At 35.7% G+C, this 19,149-nt stretch overlaps 1 protein-coding gene across 1 annotated transcript in view; it reads left to right on the forward strand.

The window, feature by feature from the left end:
• The first annotated feature begins 3,440 nt into the window (after window positions 1-3,440).
• Window positions 3,441-19,149, forward strand: part of CD200R1 (CD200 receptor 1) — a 32,747-nt gene continuing 17,038 nt past the window's right edge. The window contains exon 1 of the mRNA XM_004319829.4: window positions 3,441-3,761. Coding sequence (XP_004319877.1) covers window positions 3,695-3,761 — 67 coding nt within the window. The 5' untranslated portion in view covers window positions 3,441-3,694. The remainder of the gene's footprint in view (window positions 3,762-19,149) is intronic.

Here is a 19,149-nt window from a genome sequence, read left to right on the forward strand (position 1 = left end):
CTTCATAGGGTTGAGAGGGTTAAATGAGGCCATATTTATAAAATGCTTAGAACAGGATCTTAACTATTTACTATGGACAGAACCAGTGAGGTCTAGAATTGATATTTTAACAAGATATAAATATATAAAATGTGTTTACTAATTTCTCTGTTCTGGTTTTACTTGTTTACTTGATATTGCATACATTTTATTTTCAAATATTTACTTCTAAATTTTCTTTTTGTACAATTTATGAACTTATATTGGAAAACAATGATTAGCTCTTATCTATCTTCTAACTTTTAAAGGAGAATTATGGAGGTATAGCATCAACTGTATATTGAAAGTGAAAAATTTCAAGGTAAATATCAATGACATAGTAGAATGTAAAAAATAGAAATATACATTTTGTGAGGCTTTCTTAAGTTACTCATCAGTACATTTAATGACTGTGCATGGAAGAAGATCCAGGACTTCAGATGGGTCTTCAGAGCTTGGATCAGGGAGGATTGCAGAAAAGTGAATTAGAGAATAGGGAAATAGGAAATGGCTAGGACACCAGCCATTTTAGGCAATCATAGATTGAATTATAGTGGCTCTGTGGTAATTCATTAGCCTCAGATCTCTAACCATTGTACCATGAAGGCAGGGAGGAAATAAAATAAAGAGTGGAGCATTGTAGAGTTTGAATTCTTTGAAATTCTTCTCATTGTTGGGCATTGTTCTTTCACCTCCATGAAATAGTTACATTAGCAACTGGGTGGCAGTAGGACAGGGTAAACTGAGGGACTTGGGATTAAGCGTTTAGTAGTGTGCATGTGAGTTTGTGTGTGCGCGTGTGTACGCACATGCAAATGGAAGGGTAAGTCAGGCCACATATCTAAGCCAGAATGTGCACAGAGAGCAAAAATGACAAGTAGGCATTGGCCCATTACTGCAAGGATACACATCCAGAAGATTCAGCTAAGGAAGGAGGAGCAGGCAGGTACTTCAGTTATAGGCAGTCAAGACTCAAATCCAAGAGGTGAAAGAGCAGGCAATGGAGAACAAGGGGTCAGAAATAAAAGGCCGTTAGAGTCTGTGCAGTAAATATTCAAGGTCCATGCAAAGCCTTTATATAATGGGAAGGGGTCCCAAGGGCAAGATGACAACATCTTCTTGACTGGTTTCAGTTGTGGCTAAGCACGACTGTGACACAAGACAAAGAGATACACCTGACTGGAAGAAGTTTACTTCAAAAGCATTTATAGGCAGATGAATTTTTTTTTTTTTTTTTTTTTAGTAAATCAACAGTGCAAATTGGGGGCATTATGTCTTAAAGCAGCTCTAACTTACTAAAGCTTACTAGGCCTTTTTGTCTTGGCTACTACAACATTAACCTGCATAACACTGTTCTGTTTGTCTCTGTGGGCACTGATTCATAATTGGCAGTACTGAAGAGGAGTTGGAAGACTGGTGGAGTAAAAGGTTTGAGTTTCTGGTTTGAGGGGTACCTTCCTCTTGATCTTGTTTCCATCTTTTGCTCTGCTTTTTGGGACCCAAGGGGCACACCTAAGGAGACTCTTTGAGATTTTTCAGAGACCTGCATATACAAGACAATCACATTTTTCTCTCATTCTGTTGACTTTCACGGCTTATGTTTGGTGGATGGTTATGCTAACAAACCTTGGTCTCTTTATTGTTCTTCCAAATACTTGCTCTGCATAAGAGGTCAAGGTGGGAGTTGGGAGGTTGGGGGGATGGGGTTTTGGGATGGAGGGGATGTAAGAGTGTGAAGAGAAGGTCTCATCCCGCCAAATCTACTTTGAGAATTCTATGGTTTTTCACACCACGCGCTTGACTCTTAACATGCTGATTGTACATTGTGGTTGGACATGAGATGAGGGCATAGGAGTGTGTCTATTTAAAGCTGTTGCCTGAAATTTCAAGCCAGAGGAGTTAACTGGAAAGAACAGAGGGCTAGTGAACTTGAAATGTGAGTTTTACTCCCAGCTTTGTCACCAAGTCACTGGGACCTCAGGCAGATCATGTAACCCTTCTGTGCTTTAGTTTTGGCTGTGTCATTGAACAGGCATTAACATAAATGATCATCAAGAATTTTTGATGACATGAGAAAATGCTCATATCAATATAATATTAAGTGGAAAAAATAGGTCATAGACTCAATTAAGAAACTTGCCTAGTATCATCAGATTAGTAATTGTCCAGCAGAAACTCAATCCATGGTCTTCTTAAGTATTCCTTGCCCTCAAGCACCTGATTTCACTGTCTTAAATTGACTCAGTGGAAGGAAAGCTTGAGAAGGGGAAGAGGGGAAATATATATAGTTTACTCTTTGGCAAGAGGCAAGATGGAACTGCTAGCTTAAAGAAAAAAAATGCATGTTATTTAATTTTTTTCCTGTTTGCAATGTTTTCTTCCCCTTCCTGGGGAGTTTTGCCTTGGGGTAGGAAACTCTTAGCACATACAGGAGTTTATTCCTCCCAAACATAATCTAAATACCTATGAATAGTCACATTAAGGCAGGTGTTTTTTGTTTTTGTTTTTTGGTAACTCTAAATTCCAGACGTGTGGCAACTAAAGATGAGTATTTATTTGTTAATTTGGTTCAAATGATCATTCTAGCTCTTCAAACATGAAAGTGAATGGGAATAAGTACTGAATTGTGATAGACAGTATTATGCTCCCCCCAAAGATGTCCGTGTCCTAACCCCTTGTATATGTGTAGCCTTACACAGGAAAAGAGACTTTGCAGATGTGATTAAGTTAAGGATTTTGAAATGGGGCTATGATCCTGGATTACCTGGGTGGTCCAATATAATCACAAAGGTCTCTATAAGAGGGAGGCAGGAGACTTACCACCAGAGAAGATATAACAAAGGAACAGGGGTGGGAATGATGCAGCCATGAGACACAGAATTCAAGTGACCCCTAGAAGCTGGAAAAGGCAAAAAACAGATTCTCTCCATGTGTCCAGAAAGAACACAGCCCTGCCAACACCTTGATATTAGCTCTATAAGATCTATTTTGGACTTCAGACCTCTAGAATTGTAAGATAATTAGTTTGTGTTGTTTTAAGCCAATCAGTTTGTGGTAATTTATTACAGTAGTAATACACTCATGATGCTTCTAGAGTTGTATGTGACTCCCATTATAGACAGTAATCACATAAGAATTTTCAAGGGAAAAATCTTTTATTCTAAACTTGATTACTGAGGCTGTACACCTCTTCAAACTGGAGATAACTGCTAAAAGTTATGATGACTGGGAAATTTACAGGATGGGTCAAATATAGAGAAATATCCTGTTTTGCTTTGTAAACCAAATTTAGACAAATCAGTTTATCTTGGGCACGTTCAATGCCTTACTGTAAAGTTTATCTGTGTACGACAGAAGTGAGAAGAGAACCAATGAGCTGAAAGATAATTCAATCAATCCACTTCCTCCGTCTTTGCTTCAGTGCTTCATACAGGAAATCTATTGCTGTGTCAAGTTCCAGAGAAGTTTCTTCTGTTCCAAGTTACTAATCAGGCTGAAACACATAGTATTGACGGAAGGGGCTATGAGGAAAGAAGTGTCGTCGTGCTGCTAATGGGCTAAGAGGATCCAGCACGGAGAAGTGGACGAGAGAGAGAGCCTCACCATGTCCATAGCTCCTTTTACACCTGTGTGGAGGAACAGTGCTGAGTGAAGGGCAGAAAATAAGAAAACAGAAATGCCCTGCACTTGGATAACTTCTGATCTTCAGCTACTACTGATTTTGACTCTCTACTTAGTTGCAGGTGGGTTTGAATTCTCTTTGGGAGGGTGACAGGAGAATGACTGGTGAGAAACCCGGGCTGAGCTTTTCCTGAGCTTTCTTTGCCTTTTTTGTGAAGCAGAGCATGATAAATGCCATCTGAGATATGGGGGATGGGGTTTCCATCTAAATTTACTTCACTTTATTATTCTTATTTTCCTCTTTGTCTTACTTATTTTATTTTGTGTCCTACTACACTCTACATATCTCTATAATTTGCCCCACTGCCCATTTCCTTATTCCCCCTCCCCCTTTTTTGAGCGAGATAGAATAAATTAATTTCTAGTAGCAATTCAAGTCACCTGAAAAAAGTGGCGCTATTTTCGTCTCCCCCTCTTAAAAAACTTAAATAATAATCCCAACCTATTTATGCTCATATTGTTAACAGTATAAATTAGTAAAATTTATTGCTTTCTTGTCACTTTCGATGACCAGGCACTTTTAAAAATATAACACGTTCCGAAGTTTGGTGGTGCGTCTGTGATGTAGGTCTGTATTTATCTTTAACATGTGTGGGCTGTCAGAGACAGTTTCTGGGTTAGAAGACATGTTCTTCAACATCTAGGTTCCTGCAGGAGTTGTGGAGAACTTGGGGCTATTGCGGGGCTGTCCGGGTTTCACTATAGAGGGTTGGTAGGAGTGGGAGGGAGTTTTCAGGTTTCACTTGTAGTAGGTGGAAGCAGCTGCAAGGAAACATTTGGTTTTAAATTTTATAGTTTGGTAATTGAAGGAAGAAAAGTATTTTTTCTCATATAAATGACTTTAAAATACTATCTTCCAGCAAAACATCTGTTTTTCTGCATGTTAATCTTACTGGTGAGCACACGTGAAGTAACTATACTGTATTACTGTACTTTTCTATGGAGCATTTTCACATACTTTTTCTCCTCTGCTCTGCACAGCAACCCAGGGAAGCAGGCATAGAAGACATTTCTCCATCTTACAAAGGTAGAAACTGAGGCATAGAGAGGCGAAATGATTTTGTCCAAGGTTACACTACTAGTATATGACAGTCATACCCAGTAATAATATACATCTGTAAGCATCACTAAACATTTGAATAGGCAATTTTCCTCAATACTTAGTCATTATGCTTTTCACTAACAACTGCCACTAAGCCAATACTTAGTTATAAACTGAATGGAGTATTTACTCACTTAAAAAAAAAAACCAATTGATCTGAATCTTTCAATAGTTGAGGTCTTGTTGTAGAAAGTTCTTAAAGAAACCTGTGCAGGACCCAACTTGGCAGGGAGTGTCAGCTAGACAATGAGCTATTTATGTCAAGTTGCACTATGACTTTTGGGTAAAAGAAAAAAGATCAAGATTAAAACATAATCAATAATTTTGAATTTAATGCTTTAAAGGTTTGGGTTTAAAAACTATTTCTAACCACAACTAGGCGATACTACAAGTATCAAATCTCTGAAGTCTGTGCTTCTATAATTATAATGTTATCAGAATGTTTAGGATAAAGATATGGAAAAGCAAATTACTTTATGTGCAGTGATTTCGCATGATAAATTCACCATGAAATAATTCAGAATAATGATACGCAAAGCACTTGGGGCATGAGTTTATAACTTTATCACTAATATTTTGTTATTAATGCTGCCAAACAGAAATAACTCACTTTATTATACAAGACAAACTCACAAAGGAGAAAGAGAGCTAATGACTTCACTGTAAACAACATACTATTTAAAAAAATCCACTTACTTTATTTTTACTTATTTGCTTATAAATTCAAGCAGTGTGGTAGTTGATAGACAAAGGTGATAGGCAAGATTTATTAAGAAAATACCTGAGAGGGAAAAATAAAAACAATGCTAATCCTCCACTGCAGAGTAAAGCTCTCCAACCCTGTGCCTAGTCCCCTTCCCTCAAACTCCCTTTACCCCACACCACTTCTTTTTTACTTTATTCTATTGTCTTCTAGATTTTTTTCTTGTGTTCAAATTATATTTTGACGTCCCCATCAAAATCTTTTATAAAAGATTCTATCTTTTATAACGATATATAATCTCACAGATATTGAGATTATGAGGTTACTGAAAAGGAATCCTCCACCTTTTTTCTTCTTTGGGCTAATTTTGACCATTTGTTATGATCTCCCAGTAGGGGGCAGGCAGTAACAAGAAGAGGAGATAAAAATCAAGGCAGGGCTGTTTGGTAGCTTCCGCAGGTTTGCAAAAAACCGAAAAAGAGATTAAAAGCAATTGAGAAAAAGAAGGTGTTTGTCCTCATTAATTTCAGTCTTCTCTTCCTTTTCTAATTTGTGATAGCTGTGAATTTACACATTATGGTAATTTTTAGGTGTGGTTTCCTCTAAACATCCATGCTTAAACAATTGATAAATGAACCAAAAGTCTTTATATAGAGTCTTGTATATAGAGTGTGTGTGTGTGTGTGTGTGTGAATAGGGCCTAAAAATTGTTAGCAATCTAAATTAGAGAGATCAAGCTAAGATGAAACAAACGGAGAACATTTTCAATCATTCAGTCTTGAAACTGTGTATGAATCTAGTAAAAATCCAAAGATAGGAGAAATTATGGTGGGTTTGACTTACTGAAGCCTTTATGGAAGAGATGGGTCTTGAATGATAGGTTTGGATAGATGCGGAAAGGCAGAGATAGAAAGTGGGAGGAGGAGACGTGTAGCATGGTCAAAGGCAAAGTTGTTCAGGGAGAAAAAGAACTCTTAGCTTGATGGATCAGAGATTGTTTGTTATATGACTGCAGGAAATAAGGCTGAATTTCAGGGGTCCTTGATCTCTAAACAAAGAAACTTGGATACTGTACACTAGTCAGGAAAATAATATAATAAAACAATATTTTGGAGAAAAATGTGGCATCGGTATCTCACTGAGTGGGAGTGGCACTTGGTAAAGCTTTATTGTGAAGCAGAGGCAAGAGCTCCTACCCTTGAGTTTACATTTTAGGAAGGCCCATGACATTACTGAGAGGCATTGGCAGCTGAGAAGGGAAGTTTCTTTGCGGAGGAAGATGTTTAATTCAGTATAGAGAGGGCAAACACATAGGATGAAAATCCCTACGAGTACTTGGAAGTATAGCACATCCAGAATTTGTGGATGGAGGATCCCACAAAGAGAGTACACATGAAGAGATAAAAATAATAGAATAAACTCTAGAGATTTTTGGATTTGGGTCCTAGGAGTGATAATTATTTCTTCCTCTCTATAACAGAGAGTAAGATCTGAGAAGAGATGGGAAGGGAGACAATCTGCCGTATAAATGGAATGCTTCACTTTAAATAAGAGGACAGACACTCTTCTGAAATTTCAGAGTAAGACGAGAAGTTGGATGTAAGGACGCTAATAGGTTGAGGATAGAAATAAGGAAATGGGAACAAATGAGAGTTCCACAGTAGATAAATTCCCTCCCAATAAAGTCATGAGTATTTCAGTTAATGGTGCTAGTTAATAAGATAATTCAGTTTTCATTTGGTTTTATGTTGTATCTGAATAGGGATTAAAATATAGTAACTTTTAATATATACTTTTGCCTCTTCCCCCTTGTTGTCATCAACACACATTTGATAATTCCTAAATGGGATTAGGGAGCAGATCTGTGGTTATGAAATGACTTTGGACTGTGTGATGCTAATTGCTCCTAAGAATCAAGCCATTACTTTTTTTTATAGTTATAAACATTAAAAATTGAGTTTTGAGCAGAGAATGTTTATTAGCGAGGACCCTTGGAAGAAACAGCTGGAAAGTAGGACAAGGGAGCAGAGGGAGAAGTCCATCAGCAATCTTAACCATGACCCTCATCTGACCCCTCATGGGGGTCTCTAGAGTTAGAGTGGCTCCAGAGAGACTCTGCATTGAATCAAAATGGCTGGGGCTTTATACCTCCAAATTAGTCAACGGATGTGGGCTGCCCTGGGAAAAGTCTGACTGTGCGTGAGATAACTGAGGTGATCTCCGAAGATGCTGAGAACTGAAGGCTGGCTGCTGACAGTGCTCCTATAGCAGCAGGAGCAGAAACTCATTCCTCGAATAGGATTCGGGTACACATACTATCTCCATCATAGCTGCCATTTCCAGGGCTCTTCATTCCTTCCTGAATTTCTGAGTTTCTGTCTGGTGTTATTTCCCTTCAACCTAAATAATTTCTATTATCATCACTAGTAGTGTAGTTCTGCTGGTGAGGAGTTCTCTTAGTTTCATTTTATCTGAATATGCTTCATTCTTGCATATTTATTCTTGCATATTTTTGCTGGATGTAGAATTCTGGTTGACCTTTTTTTCTTTCAGCACTTTAAAAATGTTGTTTCACTATTTCTGATGAGAAGTTGGCAGACTCAAAACATTGTTCCTCTGACTATAATGAGTCATTTTTTTTCTGGCCGCTTTAAAGATCTCCTTATTGTCAGTTTCACCACATATAATGTGTCTATGCATAGTTATTTTCATATTTTCCTGCTTGAGGATTACTGAGATTCTTGAATCTGTAAATTTATGCTTTTCAGTAAATTCAGGGAAATTTTTAATCACTGTTTTCTTCAAATATTTTATCTATCAACTTTCTATGCTACTTCATTGCAGGTCCCTATAGCTATTATAGGTTTTTTTTTTCAGTTTTTTTTTTTTCTCTCTGCTCTTCAGATTGGATAACTTCTATTGATATATTTTTAAGTTTGCTAACAACTTCCTCTCTCACTTCTCTTAAGGCCATCCACTGAATATTTTATTTCAGATATTGTATTTTTCAATTTTAGAGTTTCCATTTATTTTGTAACTTGTCTCTTTTCATTCTGTTGAGATTTTTTGTTTTTTCATTCATTGTGAATCTATTTTCTTTTATATCACTGAGCATAGCTTAATATTTACTTTATGGTCCTTTTCTGATAATTGCAGTATCTGTGTCAATTTGAGGTTGATTTCTCTTTAATGTATTTTTTTTCTTCTAAGAATGGGCCACATTTCCCTGGTTCTCTGTAGGGTGAGTAATTTTGTTTAGATTGTGAATATTACATCTTAGAGGCTATATTCTGTTATATTACTTTGTTGATTTTTTTCCCCCAGAAAACATTTACCTTGGTGGAACTCAAACTAAAAACTCTCTCAGACAGTATTTTATTTCATTATTTTTTTTTAAAAAAATGTATTTATTTAGGCTGCACCAGGTCTTAATTGTGGCATGCGGGATGTTTGTTGTGGCACGCGGACCTCTTAGTTGCGGCATGTGAACTTTTAGCTGCGGCATGTGAAATCTTAGTTGTGGCATGCATGCAGGATCTAGTTCCCTGACCAGGGTTTGAACCCGGGCCCCCTGCATTGGAGCATAGAGCCCTACCCACTGGGCCACCAGGGAAGTCTGATCTCTTGGACAGTATTTTAAATCTCAGTGCTTTTACCTTTAGCTAGTTGGCTTCAAGTGTGCCCTGCCATGTGGGGCTTGGGGTCAGCCAGAGAGGTGGGTACAGTTTATACACAGAATTTAGAACTCTAGCTCTCTGCCTCTCTCAATTTCAAGAGACCAAGGTTGCCCTGAAATTTATATTCTTGTTCTTCAGAGAACTGTGGGTTTTCTATTAGAGTTTTAGCTGTCCAGTGTCATGCCAACTGCAGCCTTTCCTGGGACTAGAAGTGGTAAATATGGGAAACTTTCTTTCTTTCAAGGATTGATACCTCTCAAGAATCTTCTTGCTTTTTCTACTTGCCAGTGGCTTCAAATAGTTGTTTTTCTATTTGGTCCAGAATTTGTGGTTGTTATGTGTGGAAGCTTACTTGTCCATAAACAAAGTAGAACTTTCTTCAAATCTATGTCTTTTTAATATCATTGTGTTTTTACCAAGTGATATTGATTTGGTTAGTTGTATTATCTTGGACATTTAGATCGAATGTATTATATTATTAAATGCCTTTTTGTTTTCTAAATTTCATCCATGCCTTGACTATTTTGGTGCTTTTCATTTTTCTCAAGAAAATCTCACTCTCCTTTCCCTCGTTTTCTAGATTCTTATATATCTCTGTATTGGACTTAAAGATCCGTCATGAGATATAATTCTAACCGCTAGCTATGTCATCTTTAAGAAATTACTTGCCCCCCCTTTAAACAGTAATTTCCTCATTTGTGAAATAAAGGAGATGCATGACACTATTGAGAAGTATTGAGTTTTCAGACAGGAAGGATTTTAGAAACTTTCAAATTAAATTCTTTCATTTTATACATGGGCAAATAAAGCTCAGAAATGTTTAAGGAGTTACTAAAGACATTACCCAACTTTTTAGTGGATGAGCTGAGCTTGGAAATCCTCCATAGCACCAAAAAATAGAGGGGAAAATGGATGTGGCAAGTATATGTGGGAGAATCTATGGTTTTTTAGATGTGATGTACTTGAAGTAACAGCAAGCATTCAAGTGAAGAGAAATAGCAGCTTAAGGGTTGAGATTTTTGTTTAGGAAAAATAAGTCAAGGCTAGCATGTGGGCTAGTTTTTCTGTCAGTCAATAAGTAAGTGGGTGTCTGCCATGTGTCAGACACTATGCTTCATGCTGCAGATACCTGAATAAGACAGACATTGATCCTGCTCTCATGGACCTTAGAATCTGGTAAGAAAGGTAGATATTAACTAAATCATCGTAAATAATTAAACAATATGAAATGTGTAAAGAGAAGTATAGGGTGGCATGGAAATGTGTAATTGGTAAGTCTGATCTGGTCTGAGGGTCAGGGAAGACTGCCCTGTGGAAGTGAGGTTTAAGATGAAGATGAGCAGAAAATAGCTAGGCAAGGAGGGTTGAGGGGATGAACATTCCAGAGAGTCAAACAGCCTGTACGAGGGCAGAGGGAGCTAAACTGTGACTGAAGTGGTAAAACAAGGAGAAAGCAACTGTGTCGAGGCCCAATTCAAATTCTGGAGGTGGGAAAGGATGGTGAGAGAAGGTGTAAAGGGAGAGAGGAGCAGGCGAGACTTGGGGCAATACCTTTATTAAGGTGCCTGAGGAGACAGGCAGGCTTGCAAATGAGACAGAGAGAAGCACAGGGTACTGGTAGAGGTGAAGGAAGGGGTTTTAGAGGGAGAGGAAAATAATAGCATCAAAGTATGCCAAGCAACTCAGGAACATAAGCACTGAAGAAAGGTCTAAAGTTTGACTGTAAAGGGCCTGGTGACCTTCAAAATTGTGGTTTGAATGGAAGGGTATAAGAGCCACAAATTGCTGACATAGAGGATGGAGTGGGTGGGGGGGAAACTGAGACTGTGGGCTTAGACCACTAATTCTATGTTAATTTTCTATCAATATAGGGGGGCCTGAGTGTGTTCAAACTTTGTCATTGGAGAACAGTCAGTGATTCGGTAAAGATATTTTCCCAAACAGGGTGTTCGCATATGCAGTTTTAAATTGTTTAGTGATTTCTTTTCTTTGTCCTTGCCATTTTGTTACTTTACCATGAAATACTATGACATCTTTCCTTACAATTTATCTACTATGTAATATGGGAGTATCTGGTTATAGGATTTATTTTTGTGGTATTGACAATTTTTGAAAAAATGTTCAAGTAGTAAATAGTGGTAGATTCAAAATTATTAAATCTAGTTGTTTTTATTCTCCAAAATATCATTCTATCTGTCTTTTATTGGCTCTCTCCTACATGTTACCCAGAGGTTGTTCTAAGCCAGTAATTTTAAGCTAGTTGCCGGACAGAGTCACCCGCAGGGCCTAAAGTATTAAAGATACAGTGGTGGCATCTTAAGCCTACTTAATCAGACCTTTCAGGGCATCTGGACTTTCACAAATCTTTGCAGGTTATTCTGATGGGAGCTAGGATTAAGAACACTGTTTTAGGTCTTTCTTCATTACCCAAACTATCCCTGTTGTCCCAGATCTACAGGCTGCTATAGATCAGATTCTGTTCACCTTCAGATTTACCCATCATCCAATGCGGACTTTAACTTCCCCAAATGATAAGGTTTCTGAGGGCCAACGCCTTACCTTATTCATTCTACCATCCCCAGAGCTCTGCACAGCTACCTGAAGCTGAGTACGTATACTCAGAAAACGTCTGTCAACCTAAACTTCCTCAAAATGTCTCTTGTATCTGTAACCACTCTTGCCCTTTATGCTTCTCTCTCAGAAACCAAGTGTCAGTCTTCAAAAGCAAGCCTCTACTTTTCGTTTGTCTCATCTCCTCCCACTACCTTTAGGATCCTGCTTTACCAGTTAGCCTCCTTCATTCTTGCAACTTCTAGCGCTCCCTCTTTCTGTCTACAAATATGCTATGTTCTCCTCTCTTCTTAAATACCCTCTCAGTCCTCATAGTTCCAGATATTGCCCCATATCTCTCTTTCAGGTTTGACATGAAAGGATAAAGCCACTGTCCCATTCTCCATATCTCCCATACCTTCAAGGTCAAACTTCTTGAAAGAGCAAGTCTACATTTGTTGACAATTGCTTCTGCTTGGCCCCTTGCAATCTGTTCTACCCCTCCCTCTGTACTATAACACTACTTTCTTACAGCTCCTAAATGTCTCTGATGACCTTGTTAGCAAACCATAAAGCCTCTTAGTCCTTACTTTAAGACTTTTCATACACGATTTGACCTTGAGTATTTCTGTCTTGAAATCTCTTTCCCTGGCTTCAAGACACTGCATTTACTTTCTACTTTTCCTCATCATTTCTGCTAACTTCACTTCCTCCAACAGATCCCTAATTTTAAATGTTTTCAAGACTCTGGTTGTGGCCTCTTCTCTAATTTCCACAACAGAGACAGCAATTTGGCAGCCCATGGGCTGGATCTGGCTTGAAGAGACTTTTGACTGGTTCATGTAATATTTTTAAAAATTTGAATTTGTTGCCAATATTTTTAAATTGGGAGATTTTACCCCAAAACCCTGAGATAGTGTCTGGGGTTGCTGTGAGGATTAAGCTAAATGATATATATAAAACACTTAATACTGTGTCTGAATTTTACAAACATTAAAAAAAATCGTATCAATAATTATTTTGCAGTTTCCAAAGCTCTTTCATAGATATTATTTTATAACTTATTTAATTGGCCCCTACAGATAGACTTTTTGGTTGTTTCTAGTTTTTTTTTTTTTCTTGGAATTAAAAACTATGCTGGAATTAATATCCTAGAACATAAGGCATACCTTGGAGATATTGTGGGTTCAGTTCCAGACCACCACAATAAAGTGAATATTGCAATAAAGTGAGTCATACAAACTTTTTGGTTTCTCAGTGCATATAAAAGTTATGTCTACACTATACTGTAGTCTATTAAGTGTGCAATAACATTATGTCTAAAAAACAATGTACATACCTTAATTTAAAAACGTTATTACTAAAAAATGTTAACCATCATCTGACAACACAGGGTTGCCACAAAACTTCAATTTGTAAAAATCTTAGTAAAGTGAAGCACAGTAAAAGGAGATATGTCTGTATCTTTGTATATTTGATATGCGCATATATTCATGATCTGTCCACTGAACACACTGACCCTTGTGATCACTGATACACATTTGTACAACATCTTCCATGAGCTAGGGAACAAATCTGTCTTCATTAACTAGTTTTGGACTATGTGATGGTAACTGCCTCAAAAAAATTAGCCCAACAATATGGCTTTCATTAATACTGTGTCCTAATAAAATGATGCAGACATTGTGACTATCGTCACACACACAAAAATTATTCCCAGAAATATGGTTTTTATTATCATTGTATCCTATCCATGCTTCTTTTCCAAATGGCTAATTAGTTCTCCTAGTATCATTTATCAGTGATATAAATAATCATCCTTCCCCTTATGAATTTAAATGACCACTGTTATCAGATACTAAATTCCCATATGTGTAGATAAAGCAGCTGAGTAATCTGTGCAAAATTACAGAGGTAATAAATGGAAGAGCCAAAATGTTAGTTGATTTTCTTACTCTAATTTTGGTGTTTTTTTTTTCTATTTTTGTCTCTGTTAAAACTTTGGGTTTTTACCCAATATTTTGTTTACTGAACACCTAATTAGGTGTTGTCTGCTACTAAATTAATGTATTTTAAAACATAAATCATTTTCACACTGTAAGAACACGAAATATATGTTGTGATACCAGGATCAATTGTTGACATTATTATGTTAAAAAACGTAAGTATTCTTGTGTTTCTTTGTACTTATTTTAATTTTCTTGTATAGTGACATATATAATATATATTGCAGAGTATGATATATGTGCATTTTAAAGAACAATTATACAGTGAATATCTATGTAAATTAAGACATAGACTGTTGCCAATTCTTCCTCAATTATAGCTCCCAAACTTTGCTCTAAAGGTAGCCATTATCTTTTGGGATAATCATTCTCTTTGGTGTATAATCATTCCCTGGTTTTTTTTTACATTTTACCATGTACATATGTAGTCCCTAACAATAAAATTTATTTTGCCTTTTTTTTTGGTATTGTGCATAAATGGAATCATACTATGTATATTATAACTACATTTATTTAGTCAATATTATGTTTGAGATTTAACTATATTTAAGTATGTAGCTGCTGTTCATTAATATAAATAATTTTTATCATAAAGTTTTAGATGTTTGCAAAATAGTTTTTTTTCCCCTGGAAAAATTCTGGTGCAGAAATAACAAATATGATTTAAAATAAAAAACTTCGTATTTTACATTTCAGTTTCTTTCCTTTTTGGAGGCAAGGATCATGTTAATTGAAATATTAAGCTATGAGACAGATGAAGGAGATAGTTTTAATTTTAAAAGGCATGTTTCATTTTATATTGCCAAAATGTCAAACATTTATTTTTTTTTTCTCTTCTGTTTCCATAGGAAAATACATTTGTCTCAGGGAAAAAATCCTGAAATCATTATGGGAGACTAGATTTATAGCAAAAGCTGAAACTATCTTTTTTTTTAGCCCTGGTCTTTCTTCAGATCCTAGTATATTCCCTCCGGATACATGTTCTCTGCACATAAAATTACTTTTATTTGGAATATTCTCCTCTCATTCTCTTTCTTATTATCAGCTTCTTGTTCATTGGGCCATGTATTAATCACCTATCACTGCATAATAAATTAGCCCCTAACAAATATTTATATTCTCACAGTGAGCCAGCAGTGAGTGAGAGAGAAAACACCAGGACAGAAGCCACAGTCTTTTTATAACTTAATCTTGGCAGTGACATTCTATCACTTCTGCTGTATTCTATTTGTTAGAAGTGAGTTAGTAAATCCAGCCCACACTCAAGAGAAGGGGATTTTACAAAGACACGAATACCAGGAAGAGGGAACAGTAGGTGCCATCTTAGAGGCTGCCTACCATGCCTCAGTACTAGGATAAGTTACTCAAGGTACATTTTATGTACTTTTCATTTATTGCTATTGCAATTTCACATAATTATTTGATTATTTGGTTAATGTGTATTGTCCCCATTAGATTGAAATCTCCATGATAAATGGGCATTTATTGAGTGCCTAGCTATTGTAACTGAATAAATAAATATTATTAATGCAGCTTCCAGTTTCCCTCCACCAGTCCAAAAGCTCTTATATATGTGATAGGTGGTCACTAAGATACCATCTCAATGAAAACTAGTGAAAGAAGGCAGAAAGAAACCTATTTCCTTTCTTCCAAAATTTCTTGTAAAATTAGTGCATTACTTTTCAGGTAGCTTTAGTAGAGAAAAAGATCACATGAGTCTGTTATTCCAACCATTCCTGCTTGCTATTTAGAAAATAAAATTGGGGGGAAATTGGCTATGCTTTCAATTATTCTTACAGGGGTGGGAGTACTTTTAAATTATATATCAGAAAAAAAAATTGTAAATTAGGATCCCTTCCCCCAAAGTTACAAAGTTTATGGATTTTCTGGCCAATTATCATGGACTTCCACTAGTTCCCAACATGAAAATCATTGCATTAGAAGCAGAAATAGAATTAGACTATTTGGATGACAATTCATCTTATTTTCAGGACCTCTGAAGAAAACAATTCAATGTCTCTTCTTGCTTGAATCCATTCATAACTCTAAAAACTGTTGGGAAATAATACTTTTATGTCTAACCTATATCCACAATATGCAGTTTTATATAACACAGTACAAACATACTAACTAAAATGTTAAGCTTGATATTTTAAGCTTTCTGCAGCCAAAAAGTTATAGTAAAGTTTTCTATACTGTATTTACTTCACCATACTGGTGATTAGAAAAAGTTATGTGCTCAGTATAGCTAAATAAAGTTCTTCTGGCAATGTAATTTTAATTTTCTTTGTGTGATTAAGATCTCAGTCTCAGAGTTGCATTTATTTTAAATGAAACTTGAATCTTTAGGAGAGATGTACGGTTTCCTTTTTACTGGGTTTAAAACCTCAGTTTGTAATGTTCATTGGATACCTTTCACTAGTTATTCCTTACTTATTAAGTAAGGATGACAGTCTGTGTTTTGCAGAGGAGAGAACTAGAGTAAATAAATTCATTTAATTATTTATAATGATTCAGGGAAGAAGCACAGTAAGAAGTAAAACTCATATCCCTCATATTTTCCTGCCACTGCTTAATCCAAAATCGTCCAGTTCTGTATTTATTATGATAACTTGCAGAGTTTTGAAGTCTGAGAGCTTGAAACACCAAATATTTTCCTTGTGTAAAATATCAGAATATTCTCACAGATTTCAGTGTATTGAAATATATTCAATATATTTGTATTCTATGTTCCTTTTCTAAAAGAGTTGATAGTAAGTTCATTAAATGTTAAATAACAATAAAGATGACAAGATGCAAAGACCATAATAAGCAATAAGAATGACTTCTAATTAGTTCAATACTAGCATAGAAGCCTCAAGTTTTGGAGAGAAATATCAGAAGAAACGTAAAAATAAAGCTATTCTACATTATTCTCTTTTACAGCTATATGGTAATTTTATTAGAGCATAGCCAGATACTTTAAGCTACAGTTTTGCTTCAATTTTAGAATTCTTTTAGCTTAAAATTCATTTGATCAGACTCTTTACTGCTTGTTTGTATTCTCCCAAAACCTTGCCAATGAATGAAAGGGCAGAAAAATCTTTAATTTTTTGTTTTCCATCTTCATACATTAGAAATAATAATCTAAGGCACTATACTGACTATTTAAGTATGGCATAATCCATGTTCTATTTTGGTTAATAACAGTTACTGAATCAGAGGTTTTTATCGAGAATGGTGAAATTATCAGAAATGCCTACCTCTAACTTTTTTAGTCAGTAGAGCCCAGCAGAGCACAGGATTTTACAATAGATAAAAACTGTTAAGTAGCACAAAAAAACCACGTGCTGTTTCTGAGAGGCTTTTTCACTCACTGGAGGAAGCCTTTGGAGTATGAGTTTGCACAGTCAATGCCTATACAGTGTCTACTGTGTGGGTGGTATATGCTTGCTCAGGCATATGACAAGGACGATTTGGGAAAGAAAACTCAAAGTGAGTGCTCAAAGTGACTAAGAGGTTTCGTTAGTAGTCAAATCACAAAACATCTTACTTCTACTGATGATTTTGACTTAGATGGAAAAGGGTTTTTTTTAAACAGTATTTTCAGTGCCAAGGTTTTTCATTTGTATTTTCTTTTATGTTTATTTGTGTAGAAGCATGTTCTAATATTATGTATGTTACAACCTGATGTTTCTGATATTATTTTAAATTAACTCTAGGGATAATTTATGTACAATTAACTGTGTCCGTTTAAAAGGTACATTATGATGAGGTTTGACAGTTGTATATATCTGTGATCATCATCGCAAACAAGATACAAAACATTTCTATCATTCCCAAAATATTCCTCCATGTATATTGGTAGTCCATCCTTGTCTTCATTCCCATATCTTCAGGCAACCACTGATCTGCCGTTTGTCACCATAAATTAGTTAGCATTTTACATTAGTAGTACTCTTTTGTGTAGTGCGTAGTGTACTCTTTTGTGTCTGCCTTATTTCACTCAAGGGAATGATTTTGAGATTCATCAATGTTGTGTGTATTCCTTTTCATTGCTGAATAGTATTCCATTGTATGGCTAACTAATTTATCTATTTGCTGACTGGCATTTGGGTTGTTTCTAGCTTCTGGTTATTTGTGAATAAAGCTGCTATGAACATTCATGCACAAGTCTTTGTGTGGACATATGTTTTTATTTCTCCTGGGTAAATACTTAGGATTGGAATGGTGAGGTTATAAATGGGCATATGTTTGACTTTTGAAAAAACTGCCAGAAATTTTCTAGTGCAGTTATACTTTTTTACATTCCCATTTATAATGTGTGAGTGTTCCAACTGCTTCACATTCTTGCCAATATATATTATCAGTCTCTTTAACTTTAGCCATACTTATAGGTGTGTAATCATTATCTCACTGTGATTTAAGTCTGTATTTCCTCTACGATTACTAATGTTGAACATCTTTTTGTGTATTTATTGGCAATTTGAATATATTATTGGTGAAGTGTCTGTTCAAGTCATTTGCCTGTTTTTTAATATTGAATTTTAGAATTATTGAATTGTAAAAGTTCTTCACATATTCTACATAGCAGTCTTTTGTTAAATACCTGTATTATAAATACTTTCTCCTAATCTGTGGTTTCCCTTTTCATTTTCTTAATGTTCTTTTACAAAGACCAAAAGTTTTAAATTTTGATAATGTCCAGTTTATCAAATTTTATTTCATGGTTTGTTATTTTGTATTGTAAGAAATCTTTGTATATGCCAAAGTCACAGAGATTATCTCCTATGTTTTCTTCTAGAAGTACTACAGTCTCAGCTTTTTACATTTAAGTCAATAATCAAATTTAAGGTAATTTTTTGTATATGTTATTAAGTAGTGGTTAAAGTTTTTTTTTCGTCTTACATACGGATATCTAGCTGTTCCACCACCTGTTGTATAAAAGACTTTTCTTTTCCTTTTAAATTGCCTTAACATTTTTGGTGATAATCAATAGACCACAAATGTGTGAGTTTATTTCCAGACTCTCTATTCCGCTCTATTGAAGTATGTGCCTATCCTTTAGCCAATGCCAGACTGCCTTGATCAGTGCAGCTTCAGAGTAAAGCTTGAAATTAGGTAATATGAGTCTCCCAGTCTTATTCATTTATTAACTGTTGCTTTGGCTATTCTAGGTTTGCACTCCCATAAATATTTCAGCTTCTTAATTTTCACAGAAAAGGCTACTAGATTTTAATTAAGACTGTGTTGAATCTGTAGACCAATTTGAGTTGACCTCTTGAGTCTTTCCATCCAAGAACAAGGTATTTATCTCCATCTATACAGGTATTCTTTAATTTATCTTAGTAATATATTTTGTAGTTTTCAGTGTATAAGCTTTGTGCATCTTTTGTTAAATTTATTCCTAAGTTTTTTCTTTTGCATTACTAT

This window comes from Tursiops truncatus, chromosome 4, assembly GCF_011762595.2.
Source record: "Tursiops truncatus isolate mTurTru1 chromosome 4, mTurTru1.mat.Y, whole genome shotgun sequence".
Taxonomy (NCBI): Eukaryota; Metazoa; Chordata; class Mammalia; order Artiodactyla; family Delphinidae; genus Tursiops; species Tursiops truncatus.